The sequence below is a fragment of the Mesoplodon bidens genome (genome assembly GCF_964165515.1).
Source record: "Mesoplodon bidens genome assembly, chromosome: 16".
In the NCBI taxonomy this organism is placed as follows: Eukaryota; Metazoa; Chordata; class Mammalia; order Artiodactyla; family Ziphiidae; genus Mesoplodon; species Mesoplodon bidens.
The window spans coordinates 73,928,078-73,942,928 of record NC_138173.1 but is presented as its reverse complement, the minus strand read 5'-3'; the positions used below and the strand labels follow the sequence as shown (position 1 = coordinate 73,942,928).

Sequence of the window (14,851 nt, the reverse complement as noted above, 5' to 3'; positions counted from 1 at the left end):
TGTGGTTTCTTACCTTGTAAATGAGTCTACGGAAGATACATGGGAATTTGGTAGAATGTTCTTTTTTTTCCTAATTGATGAGGGTCTTAAGGTGCCAGAGAGGTTATGGCATTTATGCACAGTCACAGGACCAGATTGACATCGTCCTGTCACGAACGGGGCTCGGGTGCCCTTGCCTGATTCGCGGCAAAGCCTGTCTGCAGACATCGGGTTGTGGTGAAGGAAAGTAGTGTTTGTTGCCGGGCCAAGCAAAGAGGATGGGTGGCTGGTGAGTCCTGAACCCCTGATGGCTTTCAGACAAGGGTTTAAAAGCAACGGTAAGGTGAGGGTCGTAGGGTGTGTGATCAGCTCGTGGACATTTTTCTGATTGGCTGGTGTGAGGTGACAGGGTGATGTTTGGGAATCTCAGTCATCAACCTTCTGGTTCCAGCCAGTCTGGGCTCTACGTGCTTGTCGTCAGCATCCTCTAGTGGGTGGGGGTCTTCATTTCTGCAGAACAGCTCGAAGGTACGTGTCAGGTTGTTAAGTATATCCCTTGGGGAGGAACTAGGGGTCCTGAGACTGTTTTACTGCTCAGCTATTGTATAGGTTACCATGACTTTTCTTGCTTAACGGCTCTTCCTTTGTGTCTGCTTTCCCTCTCTTCCCTAATTGGTAACTGCTTGAGTCTGCTCTTTGGAACTCGGTGAAGGCCAAAGAAGCGAGGACACGACCTGGAGGGCGTTGTACCAGGGAAGGTACAGGGTCCTGTTCAGTTTCAGTCCCGCCTTTTCTTTGACACTCTTCCGTCCTGAGAGGAACAGGGACAGGGCAAGAGTGGGAATAAAGCTTTGGATAGAGAGGTGAGCCGTCGACTCACAGGGGAACTAGATTTTCGGGGAGCTCGGCTTCAGTCCTGAGACTGGACTTGTCATCCCCTGATGGCCAGTTTGCCCTCTTTTGCCTCATCCTCTCACCGCTACAATGTGCTGGTGAGGGACGTGGCACTGGGCATATTCATTCTGAGTTCATTACACTTTTCCCACATTTGTCTTATTTCTTGACTCCCTCCCTCCCCCGCCTTCCCCATGCATACAAGTCAGGTCTCCGGGCAGTGCCAAGCACCTTGTACTTCCCAGAATCAGCCATATCATATTATTCTAAAGAAACAGAACACACCATCTGGGGCTCTGAAGAGGATTTCTTGGGGACCGTTTACAGAAGTGAGGGCGGGATAGAGGGCGGCCGTGGCTCTCAGGACCATCCCCACCGTCCACCTGGAGGGAGGAGGGAAAGGGACAGCGCTACCAGGGTTTAGTGAGAGGTTTGGATTGTGGTTCGTCTCTTCTGTGAGAACTCCACAAGCCCTGTTTAGATTTCCCCTCTGAATTTAACACAGAGTATTGAAAATGGGCTCATGATTGAGTCATCTTTGGTCTTGGAGTCTGGACTGCAGTTTGCAATGAATAAACAACCAACATTAGCTGAATGAGTATATAACTTATACACTCATCCAAGGAACAGTCATACTGCAAGAAAAACAAATCGTCTTGAAGCGTGACTTTTCTTAAAGATCCAAAATGTAAAGTTTTCAAATGGAGATGGTGGTTACAGGATAAGCTGACGATTCATCGGGTTTTCCTTTAATGCTTAAAAACATAAACCTTAATAAAGCAGTGTTGCCTAGCAACGCCAGGTTCTACCTGAAATAAATGCGCTGCCCGTTATCTCATCGGCTCTTCATAATGACCTCCTAAGGCTGTTTCCATTTGTCACACAAGTTAACTCATCCTGGAGATGTTAAGTGCTTTCAACGGGGTCACCCCCCATTTCAGTATCAGGCTTGGCTGCCGTCTGCCGACCTAACAGAGGCGCACCGTTTCTTACACAAAATCCTGGGGGCCCTGTGTGCTTTGGATGGAATTTATTTTGGAATTTAGAAAGGTAATAATTTGCAAGCAACATATATTGCCTTTACTGTGGTGTGTGGGGCAGCTTTCCTCCTCAGACTCATTAATATTGATGTAACAGAAATGTGTAAGTATCCATGCAAAACGAGATGTCTGAAGACTGTAAATAGCCTGTGTCAGTACAAGTCAGCTTTGGCTGCCACCTGAGTTAGGATAAGCACTTGTTTTCAGAGGTGGAGGATTTTGAAATTATGCAGAAGAAGGCATGACTGTCTCAGCATCCTTCCATGCAAAGTGGCAAAAGCAGAACTTCTTCCCTTTCCGTCTTTCCTTCCCCTTCTGCTCTTCCGATCAACGTCCAGAATGACGGGCACCTGAGAACAGCAGCAACCACGACAGCTAACGTGCATTGACTGCTGTACCAGGCACCCTGTAGGCGCGATCTCCTAATAGGCACGGCATCTGCAGGCCTGGCAGCTCCTGCTATTACCTGCCCTTCGTAAATGAAGGACTAAAGCTCAGGAAACGTGTCGCTGTCTTAAGCAAGCAGTGACTAAGTGCTGAAGGCAGAACGTAAACATACATTATGTTAACCACCGTGCATGAAGGCAAAGGTTATAGGTCATTCTCCCCGCTCCCACCCCCTGGAAAAGTGACCCACAAAATGTAGGTACTTGGCAAATTATTGGTGAAATGGTGGATTAATGTATTGGTGATGTGGGGATTAAGCTGAAATGTGGGTACATGGTCATGTGTCCAGGACGGGGGCAAGGTGAAGTCTGGAGAAAGCACCGTAAAACTTGGAATTGTGGTCACGTTGTGTGGGGGGGTGTCACATTGTTATAATCACATCTGGAGCCATGGTCAGGGTTGGGGCATGGTCAGCCCTGAAAGGTGCATGGTCACGGTCAGTGGCTGTGGTCCACGTGTTGGACTGGGTGGGATGATGGCAGCTTGGATGAACTTCAGGGGGCACTCGGAATCCGGGTTGGGGCAGGAGTGTGGGCTGGAGAGTGTGATCGGACGGTGGGAGGGGCATAATTCCCCTGCACCCTGGCTCTCCCTTGCCCAGAGCTGACCTCTTGACCTTGTGTTTTCTCTTTCCAGGGGGACCGTGGTGCACCTGGGATCCCCGGCTCTCCTGGCAACCGCGGAGACCCGGGCATTGGGGTCACTGGCCCTCCTGTGAGTCCTTAGCCACCCAGCACACCCTTGCTCCCTGGCACACAGCCAGCCCCTGCTGGCTCCCAAGGGACGTGCTGCTCAGGCCCTGCAGCAGGGACACACCTTTCCCAGCTAATCTGGTAGTGGGTCATTGATGCCTGGGCCAGCCGGGCTATAGTCTGTCCACTGTGACTGACACTGTTTCTAAAACTTGGTGCATTTCTTATAGGAATAAGACTTTTCTGGGGAGACCAAGACTTGTCTCATTCAAAGAGGAGTGAGAGGACAAAACTCACTAAAAAATAAAAAGGAAAAAACAGTGCTCACTGGCCAAACTTTGCAAAAACGGAGGTATAGCCAGTGAACGTGAGTTGGTTGGGAAAGGGGTGTGATGTGGAAGAAACAGCATGCTTTCATGTATTTCAGGCAAAAATGAGTGCATTACCCCTCTTCCTCCAATTAACATACAGGTGAGAACGTAAGTGGAATCAAGAAGGTTTTTATCTCCAAAATAAAATCTAGGAAATGGTCTTTGGGTTGGTTGGTGGTTTTGATGAATAATTCACATTAGTGTCCTGGGTGTGAGCTGGCAGGCTCCCTGGAGGTGGCAACTGTAAGAACTGTAAAACCTTTGAGCTGTGAGAGGTCATGAGGATCCATGTCCCCCAGGCCCCATCCAAGTTGAGGATTGCTGTGAGCGTCTTCAGCCAGCATACCCTGAAGACCTCCAGGAATAGAAGACACTTCTTTCAAAGCTAGTACATCTGGGTTTGATATTTGGACAGTTATTTCTGTGGAGAATAGACATTTTTTAGGAATTTCTTTCCAGAGAGTATAGGATTATGGTTGTCTGTATATTCTACCGTTGCTTCTAATTCTTCCCTTTGTACCACAAAGAGCCCACCTCCTCCCTCCATCCCCACCCCTTTTTACTGAATGATGACTTTCAGAACTTAAGACCAGTTTTCAATCCTGGTGTTTTATCTTCTGTTTAGTCCCTTCTTTGCTAAAGACACAGTACCTTATTCACGCGCCTTAAACTTGTATTTGCTGGGGTTTTGGCAGCCATGTTGTCTTAGTCTGTTTGGGCTGCTGTAACAAAAATTCCTTAGACTGGGTGGCTTAAAAACAACAGAAATTTACTTTTCACAGTACTAGAGGCTAAGAAGTCCAAGATCAAGGTGCTGGCAGATTCAGTGTCTGGTGAGGGCCCGCTTTCTGGTTCATAGATGGCTATTTTTTGTATGTCCTCATGTGGTGGGTGGAAGGGGTCAGGGGGTTTGCTGAGGTTTCTTTAGAAAGACTAATTCCATTCATGAGGGCTTCACCCTCATGACCTAATCCCCCCAAACCCCTATTTCCAAATACCATTGCACTGGGGGTTAAGGTTTCTATGTATGAATTTTGGGGAGACGTGAACATTCAGTCTGTAGCACTTGTCTTACTGTTATTCAAAGGAAGCTCCAATACCCAGTGGTTTTCAGATACTGTTGCTGAGCCTCTTAATATCCAAACTGCTCATGTATCATTGTTGATATTGTTGGTATCATTATTATCTTAACCCAGAAGCACAATCTAACTTCACCCCCATTCAATGTAATCTGAATATAAACTGGAGCAGTACATGACCCGGTCTCTGCTTGGTTTTGCATTCAAGAAATAAAGTAATCCCATTCATTCCTCATTTGTCTCTCAAAGAATTTGAGAGGAAATCCAGTGTATTACCCACAATGCCACTTGTTAAATTAAACCCCCCTTTTTTCCCCCCGGTGGTGCTCTAACACCCCAGGGCTGGTCTTGGGCCTCTCACTTTGTCCCTGAAATTCCCCGGGGCCCTCTCTTCTCTGACCACCCCCCTCCCAAGTGCGACTCATACCAGAAACGACCACGTTACTTCCACTCCAGCCCCCAGCAACGGGGCGACCTTCAAGGTGTTAGGAAGACCAGTGGCCTTGTGTCTTCCTAAAGGTCCCTGGAAACCAGGGAGAAGGCAGGTGGTATCCTCTTGGAAATGTCCAGTTTTAGTCTGCTTTCCTTAGAAGAGATTCTCCACTAAAATTTCTGATGAACAAAACCCTCTATTACATCCGTTTTATCTTTTGTCTTTGGCTGTTTTTTTCATCTGCTGGTAACCAGGAGGAACAATGTGGCAGAAGGTGTGCTGAAGAGAGAGCAGCTCAGGCTTCCTTCCTTCTGAAATCCTGCTTTTCACAGGGCCTGCTCTGTTAGAGTTAGGATTCTGAATCATGCAGGAATTAGCCCCTTAGGAGAGAAACGGGCTGAAAGAGGAACCGCAGGGCTGCAACCTGGGTGGTCCCTCTGTCATTTCACGGGTCTCTCCATGCCCCGTCCACTCCCCAGGATTCATCATATCAAGCCCTTAATCAGAAAGCCCGGCAGCAGAGGCGGGCACTCTTCGCCCCACCTCCCGCTTCAGAGCCATGAAATCACCCAGGAAATAACGTTACTACCCAAGTGATTCCACCTGAAAAGTAATTGGCTGCTTCCAGCCAAGAGGCTGAAAATCAACTATTCAGTGTCCTTCCGCCACGTCGGCTTATTAAAAGCCTCCATGGTGGGTGAAACGTTACTGAATTTTCATAAATTCTGTCTCTGGCTGACTCTCCTTCCCAATGGCCTGGCTGTCTGTAATGAGGGTTCAGGGGTGTGTTGAGAGCGGGTGTGCGGAGAAGGTAGAGAAGGGGTGCTGACAGGCTGTGAGTTCATCCCACATGCCTGTGCTTTACAGGAGCCCTGCCATTGGCTGAGTGGTCCATATCTGGTCCTGTGCTGAGTCCAGAAGCGTCCGCATCCTCAGCCCTTCAGTCCCGTGAAAGCTGGTCTATCCCTTGGTGAGGGCTGGGATTCTGCAGAAGCATCTCCTGAGAATAGGATTCAAGGGCAAGGAGTTTATTTGGGAAATTGTCTCAGAAATCACCCCTTAGGGTGGCAGCCTCCACTGACAAGCCCTTGGAGACTGGGTTACAGCTGCAGAGCTGTTCTCTGGAAAGGGCGGCAGAGCCGGGGTGTTTGCATACCGACTCCTGCTGGGCATTGGTGGAAGGCTGCTCCCGGGGAGCTGCCCTGCACTCGGGGCGAGCATCCCCTTATGGCTACAGACGCCCCCGGGGCAGGCACCTGCAGCAGGGAGCTGCCAGGTGGGTGCGTGCCCAGGGGATTTGGAGAGGGGCCCTGAAGGTGCCTGCTTCGTCAATGTTTTCCAGGTAAACAGTCTGAGGCTCAGAAGGTGAGGTGACTTGGCCAATGTCATGCAGCTAGTCTAGGGCCAGGGCCAGGGTGCAGATCACGGCCACATCCTCCAAAGCCAGTTCTCTTCCTCTGCTTCAGCTCTCCTGTGGCTTTGGCAGGACGGGCAGGGTTGTTCGCTTCCATTACGTGCTCACGTGAAGGCTGGATTCTTCTCGTCCTTCCTTCCATGGCACTGAGCTCCAAGGCCTTCAGCGTCCAGGAGCAGCGCTGACCCCTGGAAGGAGCCCGGGACTTTCTCTACCGACGTCTGCACATAATGGGGCGGGGGGTGGATGGGGAGGCCGTTGTTTGGAGTCTTGGCTTCTCCCTTCAAGACATTAACCAAAAAAATCCCTTTAGTCTTCAGGTTGCCTCTGACCTCCCTTTTGCAGCGTCTCAGGGCAGATCACAAAGTGCTGCTGAAGCTCACTGAGCCTCGGAGCCTGAGGTCTGCAAGGGCAGGATTCCCGCTGTAGCCCGCGCCCCAAGAGTCCATGCTGAGCAGGAGTTTCCTTATGGATCAGGGGTGCTGGGCGGATTACAGCGTGGTAGTATTGGTAATAACACTTGGAAGCTTGCCTTGGACCTTTTGAGGTCCTAAAAATCCTTCCCAGGCGTCTTTCTCAGCCTTCGCTGGCTGAAATTGCATCTCCGTTCTCTACATCTTCAGTTTTCCCCCTGTGGAGTCACTTGTTCTGACGCCTGTTTGCCCAGGCGCTGAGGGTCACATACAAAGAAAACTAGCTCAACAGCCCTTAATAGACCAACAGTGTGATCGGGGAGAAGGAAGCATGGAGCTGATTGTGTGCAAAAACATACGTCACGTGTCCTAACTGGAAGGTTTCTTTTTTCTTCTGCTCCCCCTCTTCCAGGGAGTAATATAATAAGAATAGAAATGAAAGCCACTAAAAGCTAGAGCAGTCATAACCGCAGCTCACGTGGCCTGCCTACTGGCAGGGTCCGGCGTGAGCGGGGCACCCACACCCATTCTCTCATTTATCTCGTGGACAGCTTCTCATCCAGTCCTCCCAGCCACCCTTCCAGGCGGATCTTGTTCTCCCTTTCATTTTACAAATAAAGGAAACCACTTAAGAGATGTGACACTTGCCTGAAGTCACAGTTAGGATGTGGTAGAGCCACCCCAGCTCCAAGGAGACGCCCAAGCAGGGCCGTGGCAGGACAGGAGTTCACACTGACATTGTGCTCTCCTGTGCCAGGGTCTTCTCACGTACGTTACTGCCTCCGAACTATTGACCTGCAAGTGTAGCCGTTGTTTCTGCTCATATGTCGTATCTGCTGCTTTAGTCCAATTCCTTTGGTTCTAAGAACCACAGAGCCACGCCTGTTGTCCCGGAGTTAGGCTGGCCTGTGGCCCCTCGAAACGAGCATGTGCAGCCAGCTAGCCCCATCTGCCCGGCTGCTACATGGGGACACCAGGCATTTCTTGAGAGGTACCTCAAAGCTGACACTCAGGACAGGCTCTGCAGGCATTCATTCCCGGCCACGCGCTCTCGTCTTGCCCTGTGCGCAGAGCAAGGTCCCACGGGCAGAAGAGGAGGGGCTGGGGAGGGTCCCTACCGACAAGGCACCTCCCCAGACCCCAGGGCTCCCTGTATAACCAAGAGCTGAATATCCCAATCTTGGCTTTTTAGATGAAAGTCTCAGGGGATTCTTCTCTTGATGGAGAAAAAAAAAAAGGGGGTTTTGAATAAATTTCTACTCTTACTTCTGGTTGAAAACTGTCTAATCTCAACAAGGCTTTTTGTTGATCCTAATAATAATTCCTAAGGCATACTGAGCACTTATACAATGGGCCAGGCTCCGGTGGGAGGCCCTTTACATGCAGTACCCTCCTCAGTCTCTGTAGTGGTTCTGTGAGCCTGAACTATGATTGTTTCTAGCTTACAGATGAAGAAACTGAGGCTTAGAGAGGTTCAGACAGTGCACCTGGCTCACCGGGCTGATGAAAGGTAAGCCCAGCACATAGCCTGGTACCCATGAGCCTTTCAGATAAAAGATGATGGAGAATAAAATGAGCTGTGTTTTCAAATAGATATCTATGGGAGGAGCGAGGGAGAGAGGATCAAATTTCAAATTTATATAAATATAAACGGCAATATTTTAATTGATGAGACAAGATGTATTGTTTGGTCTCAGAACTTCCCACCATCTGGACTTTGCTCATAGAACAGTTTAGCACTGCTCTGTCCCTGTGTTTCCTATACACCCGCACTTGGGCGTCGAGGCTGGAGCAGATTCAGGTTTGATCTTTCTGGCAAGTCTTCCATCAGGAGGCATGTGATGTCCAGTGGTGTCTTGCTGTGACATTCACACCCTTTGATAGCCAAGGTGTAGATCAGTTAGCACATCAGGGCTTGCAAATTGGTGCTATTCTAGTCCAGTCAGTTCTTTTTTATGTGTTAGCTAGAATGCTTCTGTATGGAGAGATGTTCCCTCATTTACAATTCGGATACCCAGTGGAACAGCTCCCATGGAAGGCAGAATATAAATGCTTTCCCTTTAATCATTTTCAAATAACGACTTGGTTCCCTAGCATCTTGCAAAGATGATCAATGAGGTGTTTTTGTTTTTTGTTTTTTATCAATAATTTTGAACCCATGGATGTAAACACATTTGACTTGTTTTAATATATTGCAGTTATTCTTCCTTTCGCTGTTCAAATGGTCTTATTTTATGCAAATAGGAGACTATTCAAGTTGACCCTGCAGTCTTTGGTAGTTTCCTTGCTCTTTGGAATGACAGGATGTTCCAGGTTTATACATACTCCTTACCCAGATCTGGGATCAGTCATTTCTACAAGGAGCTGGAGTTCCTTTTAGTGGAAAAACGGTGTCAAAGGCCAAAATATGTATTTTGGGTAAAGTGACTCTTGAACAAACCCATCAGAGGGCGTAATCTCGGAAAAGAGGGTCATTATTGTTGAACACATGTTTAGGCTTCAGATTTAGGAATGACATTGGGAAGTCATGATACAACCCCTCCTCCACAGCACACTTTTCTATTTCTTAAAAGTATACTAGCAGGATAGTGTGGGAATGCCTGTTATGGGCCAGGCACCGGTCTGGTTCTCTACTTAGAGGATCTTCTGTTTCTGATCACACAAGGCAAGGTGATCACCTAGCTTTGTATTTGTGTTGAGGAGTCTGAAGCTCAGAGAAACTAAGTAACATGCTCAAGGTCAAACGACTAATAATTGATAAAGCTGAGATTTGAAATGAAGATCTTTTTGACAACAAAATCCATGCTTCACATGTAGATTTCATATTAAATGACGGAAGAGAGGAATTCGGAGCTTAGTCTAATGAAAAAGTCAAATGCTTGAGGTGGATCATGGAGTTTAATTTGGAAACAAAAAAAAGGTGCCTCTAAAATCTGACAGCATTCCCCAAGCCAGTAATAAACTGTCCCTAAGCCCTTTCCTTGAAGAATAAGTGTGCAGTCTCAGTAAGGGACTACTTTGAAAGGGACGAAATTCGGATGTGTGTATATTGGTCCATGTGTACCATTGACCTACAGCTTGACACAGCAGTGAGAGCTAATGAAGGGAGAATGACCTGGGAGTCAGGTAGACCCCAGGTGGGCTTCTGAGTCCATTGTCTTACCTGCTCGACTTGCCCTCTTGGCTTAGGCCTCTGGAGATGTCCCCTACTTCCTTTAGTGCTCAGTTCTGCACTTAAAAATGCTTACTTTATTTTATCAGGCAGTTCTGGGACATATTTGGTGGGCAGGCTTTTAGGTTACCTGGTCTGTCATACTGCCAGAAACCTATGCCTCTGCGTGAAGTCTCTTCTCCCTCTTGGGATATCTTGGAAGTTCTCAGGGGCACTGCTGCAGGGACGCACAGGTGCACGGGACCAAGAACAGGCGAGTAGGGCTCAAGCCACCTGGCGAGCGACTCCCGATGCGGCTTGGGCTGGTTCTTTGTCTCTTCTGGGCCTTAGTTTGATCGTCCATGAAAAGGATGATAACACATGATTTTCCAGTTCTCCTCATACCATAGAATGTTAATTTTAGCAGAGTGCCGTGTGCTGTGTTCTGCTGTGTCCCGAGCACGCCCGGGGCTGTGCTGAGTGCTGGCGAGAGCGTGCCAAGTGCCCCCAAGACAGCACGCAGTCCTTTCAGTAGAGAGGACAGATGGGCCCCAAAGTGCTGACAGCACGAGGCCACACGTCTGTGATGGGAGCCACCCAGGGGCTGGGGGCCACTTCCAACGAGCCTCCTGGGAGAACCCAGGGAAGTTTTCCAAGGGTGCTGACATCGCAACTGAGAACCAGTGTGTGGCAAGAACATGTCCAGGCAGAAAGGCAGGGCAGAGTCTTCTCAAGGCTGAAGGACAGTTCTGCTCACTGCAGGACCTGCAAGTAGACACCAATGCCTCAAGCAAGGGACGCATCTTCAGTGCAACATCGGAAGCCACATTCTAGGCTGGTCACACTTGCAGGATGGCAGACCCGTGTGTGTGTGCACGCGCACACCCACTTGTAGGAGTGAGGAGGGACACCACTGCAGCATCAGCCAAGCAGGCCACTCTGGGGATTCTGGCTCTGGATGTACCCACCCCCCCACAAGGCCTGTGCTGCCCGAGCAGGAAGGGGACACAGCACGAGGATGCTGGGATGCTGGTTCCACTCCACACCAGAGCTAGAGATGGGCTCAAGTGTCAGACATCCAGTGGGTGCCAGGATGGGGTGGCACTAGTTCAGGGGCAACTGGAGAAGGTTCCAGGAAGATTCCCACGTGCAACGATCGTGGGTGGTATGAGAGGGTGTGACACAGTGTCTTAAAGATGGGGGAAGTCAGCTCCTCCTTTCAGGACAGTTAAAGACCTAGCTTAGAAATAAACACCACAGCATGTTTAAATACACATTTCACTTCTCATTAGCTTATTTGTTTGTTTGTTTCTTAGGGCCCCTCTGGACCACCAGGAGAAAAAGGGCCTCAGGTACAGTATGATTTAAATAAAGGGCTGGGTTTTGATGGGAGAAATTATGCAATCAAAGCAATTTCAAATTGCGGGGGCCAGAAAATACAATCGTTTCAAAAAATCTTTAATGTTAAGCAGTGCGAACTCTCCAGGGTACAAGCACTGACCTATGGAATGGTGGAGGAGCAGGGAGTGGGGCGTTGCCCAGTGCAGCGAGCGCGGTGATCGCTGGGCAGACGGACGCTGCCTTTGCTTTCTGCCGTCTCTGCTCCCCAGTAGGACAGCCGTGGTTTAACAAATTTAATCAGATTGCCAGAGGAACTAATTTTGACTCCTGGCTTCACACCCCCGGCCACATAGCCTTGAGCAAGTGAGGGCTCTCTCTTAACCTGTATGGTGGGTGGAAGACAGGAAAATTCCTACAGGAAGTGAGATCCATCATGAGAGGTGATTTGTGCTGCTTCCTGATGCTGTGCAGAAATTTTCAGCAGAGCGGGAATGACTTTCCAATGAAAAATAGTCATGGTCACCTGAGTGCTGGGCTCTGAGCTGGGCCTCTCACAGGGCAATCTACCCAGCCGGCCAGCACCCCGGGGCTGGTTATCCACACGGCACCCGGGGTGAGCTCAGGCCCGTCTCACTGCAGGAGCTGCCCTGTCCACTCAAGAAAGGGGCCTGCGAAGGGGGCCTGGGCAGTCAGGCTCACGGGGGAGACTTTCCGAGCATCCTTTCTGTGTGTATTTAATGCATCCACCTCCACGAGCGCAGTGAAATGCGTAAGCTCTGAGAAGGCGGCTCTCAGGCACCCACGTTCCATCAGAGATTCCTCAGAGCACCAGGCCTTTTATACAGGGAGAACCGACCCGAGGAAAGGGGGGCCTTACTTTGCTTAAACTGTGGCGGGATGTCTTTTCTTTTTCTTCAGGGATCTCGAGGCCCACCTGGATTCCCCGGTCCCCAGGGACCAGCTGGCCAAGACGTAAGTAAAGGCAAAGGGTGCAGGCTCTGTCTCCCGAACCCTTCTCCAGCCTCTCCCGGCCTCCCTTGACCAGGATGCCCCCATGGGAGCTGTTCATCTTCACTAGTCTCCCCTCCCCCATGAACATTTTTTACGTTTTGCTCCTCTCTTCCCTGTGCCCTGTAAGCTTGCATTGTCTAGTTTCACTTCTTTTACTTTTGTGTGATGCTTTCAGAAACTTGTAAGCTCCAGTTATCCCATACAGTGCCTCCTGTTGTTTTGTCAGTTTTCTTTTGTACCTAGCTGGTCAGTTCTGCTCAGATCAGGTATCATCTTCTCCATGGACCTGTTCCTAACTCATCCATGTAATGGCTTTCTCCCTTCAAGGGAATTCTACAGACTTACCTAATACTCTTTGAAGCTGTATCTCTTCCCACTTTGTGACAGTGATAATCGTCTCTTATCCCTGTAATCTGACTTTCGTTTAGATAGATCTGAGCTCCCAAGAAGGTAGGACCCATGTGTCTTATGCATCTCTAGGTCCTTGATGCCTAACAGGGTGACAGGCACATAGATGTTACTCGATACAGACTTACTGACCAAATGGATAAAAGACAACCATGAGTTCTTAGAGCAGAGGTCTGGCACCATTAACCAGTAGCGCTAGACTTGTTGCTTAGACTCGCATCTTTCCACGTCTATAGTTTTGGTTCACTATAAGCAGGAACAATAAATCACCTTCCCCTTCCCTTCCTTGGGTTCTGTTTCAGAGAAGAAAGTTACCCTCTCATTCCTGTCTCCAAATACTTGAATTTATTGTATCTGCTCCACTCTCAATATTACACCCTTAGAGTCAGTTCAGTAGAAGAGCCTTCCTCTTTTTCAAAGCTGGTCCTTCCACCTGTGTTTGGAAAAGGATGGCAGAAATTTAAGATAGGGGTGTGTGTGTGTGTGTGTGTGTACACGTGCACACACACGTACACACTTGCATGCATGAGTGGTTTTCGGTTTCATGTTTTGGAAAAGAGTTATAGGAGGGGCAGTTTACTGTTTTGAACATTTGGCCCAGTTGAGTATTTCCTGAGAAGCTTCGGGTATTCCGCTGAGATTGGAAACCGTGAATTTTTATTGGTGCCAGTCTTCACGGTTGGGTGATTTTTTTTTTTTTTTCTACTGAGCTACACTGGGCAGATTATAGAGGTTAGGGGAGAGGGTGTGCAGGGTGGATCAGGATTATGTGCTTAGCAGAACTAATGTTTTCTTTCTCTCTTCTCTTAGGGTGTACCTGGAAATCCAGGAGAAAGAGGCCCTCCTGGCAAACCAGTATGTATCTAACTGTTCTGGATGAATCTTGATCATCAGTCAGGGGTTCGGGCAGAATAAAATGCAGCTCATATGGTTCAAGAGACTCTAAGAAGGGGCTTTTTACAAAGCTGTGGGCAGAGGGAACTAAGCAGAGATGCTGTGCCACCCAGAGATAAAGCACAGAGGGAAGCCAGTACCACCTTGTGCTTCTCTTCAGAGCCAAGAGAAAGCGAGGCTGGTGGGGAAGATGGGGGCTGTCATTGTGGGTTCAAAGCCACTGCCAGGAAGCCTGGCCAGAGGCCCCCCTCCTCCAGTTTCCTAATGCGCCTCTTACTGGTCCAGCTCAGCCGAGAGCCAGCAGGCAGGTGAGTCCCCCGACACGTCCCCAGGGTGCAGCCTCCCGGGCCTGGAGCAGGACAGAGAAGGATGAATGGTGATTTGGGGGTGAGCAAATGGACAAGAGCCGCCTTCACGGCAAGTTCCTCACTGGCCCGTGTCCTGCCCTTTTGTTCAGTAATGTCAGTACCTCCTGGCTTCCCCTTTTTAGAGTAGAAGAAACTTTCTTTCCTCTCTCACAGCGAGAGCGAGTTGAGCAGAAATGGACAGTCCTGAGCGTCTGGTCCTGGGCTGTGTATCTGCACTTTAGCCCAAGGCTCCTGCAGGCTTCCTTCATGTGCAGTATATTCACCTTCTGGTATATACGCCCAATTAAGTTACCAATGCCAGAGAAGCCCCAAAGGCTTAGCCCATTAACCAGGCCACGAGTGGGCCCTCCAGGGAAGGAACAGTGAAGATGAGCAGGTCTGGGTGAGCGGGGCGACAGCTGTGAAGATACAGTAGAAATGAGTCCATCAAAAGATACTACCCAAGATGGAAGAACCAGTGGCGGCTGCAACTGGGGCATCTCAGGCCTCAGGGCTGGTGTCGGACACCAGTGAGCTCCCCTGGGCAGGAGCTTCCCCTCAGGATGGGTCGGAGAGGCCATCTTTCTCCTCTGTGAGCCTGACCTGCTACAAGTTTCAGGCAAGGACCCAAGGCCCGGAGGCCCCTGAGGGCGTGGACATCTGTTCCTGACTTATCCGGGCTGCTGGGCACAGCAGAGATCTGGAGGGGCAGCTGGTCTGCCTAGAAGGGTCCAGGAACTTTTCACTGAAGCCCTGCCAGTGGGAAGAGTGAAAAGTCTTGCTGGAGGATGGAGGGGGGCTTATTGACAAGCTCCTCCCCTCCACGGAGTCAGACCTACAGCAGCCACCCCAGTACTCAAGTGCAAGTCCCAGGTGAAGTGGGTGAAAGAGTAAGGTTCAGGCCAAAGGCTGAAGGGGGTTCAGATGACCCCTCCCA

At 49.5% G+C, this 14,851-nt stretch overlaps 1 protein-coding gene across 1 annotated transcript in view; it reads left to right on the top strand.

The window, feature by feature from the left end:
- COL22A1 (collagen type XXII alpha 1 chain) overlaps window positions 1-14,851 on the top strand; it is a gene marked incomplete at both ends in the record, with an annotated part of 241,676 nt that overhangs the window by 164,754 nt on the left and 62,071 nt on the right. Inside the window, 4 exons of the mRNA XM_081258732.1 lie at window positions 2,997-3,074; window positions 11,230-11,265; window positions 12,173-12,226; window positions 13,484-13,528. Coding sequence (XP_081114858.1) covers window positions 2,997-3,074; window positions 11,230-11,265; window positions 12,173-12,226; window positions 13,484-13,528 — 213 coding nt within the window. The remainder of the gene's footprint in view (window positions 1-2,996; window positions 3,075-11,229; window positions 11,266-12,172; window positions 12,227-13,483; window positions 13,529-14,851) is intronic.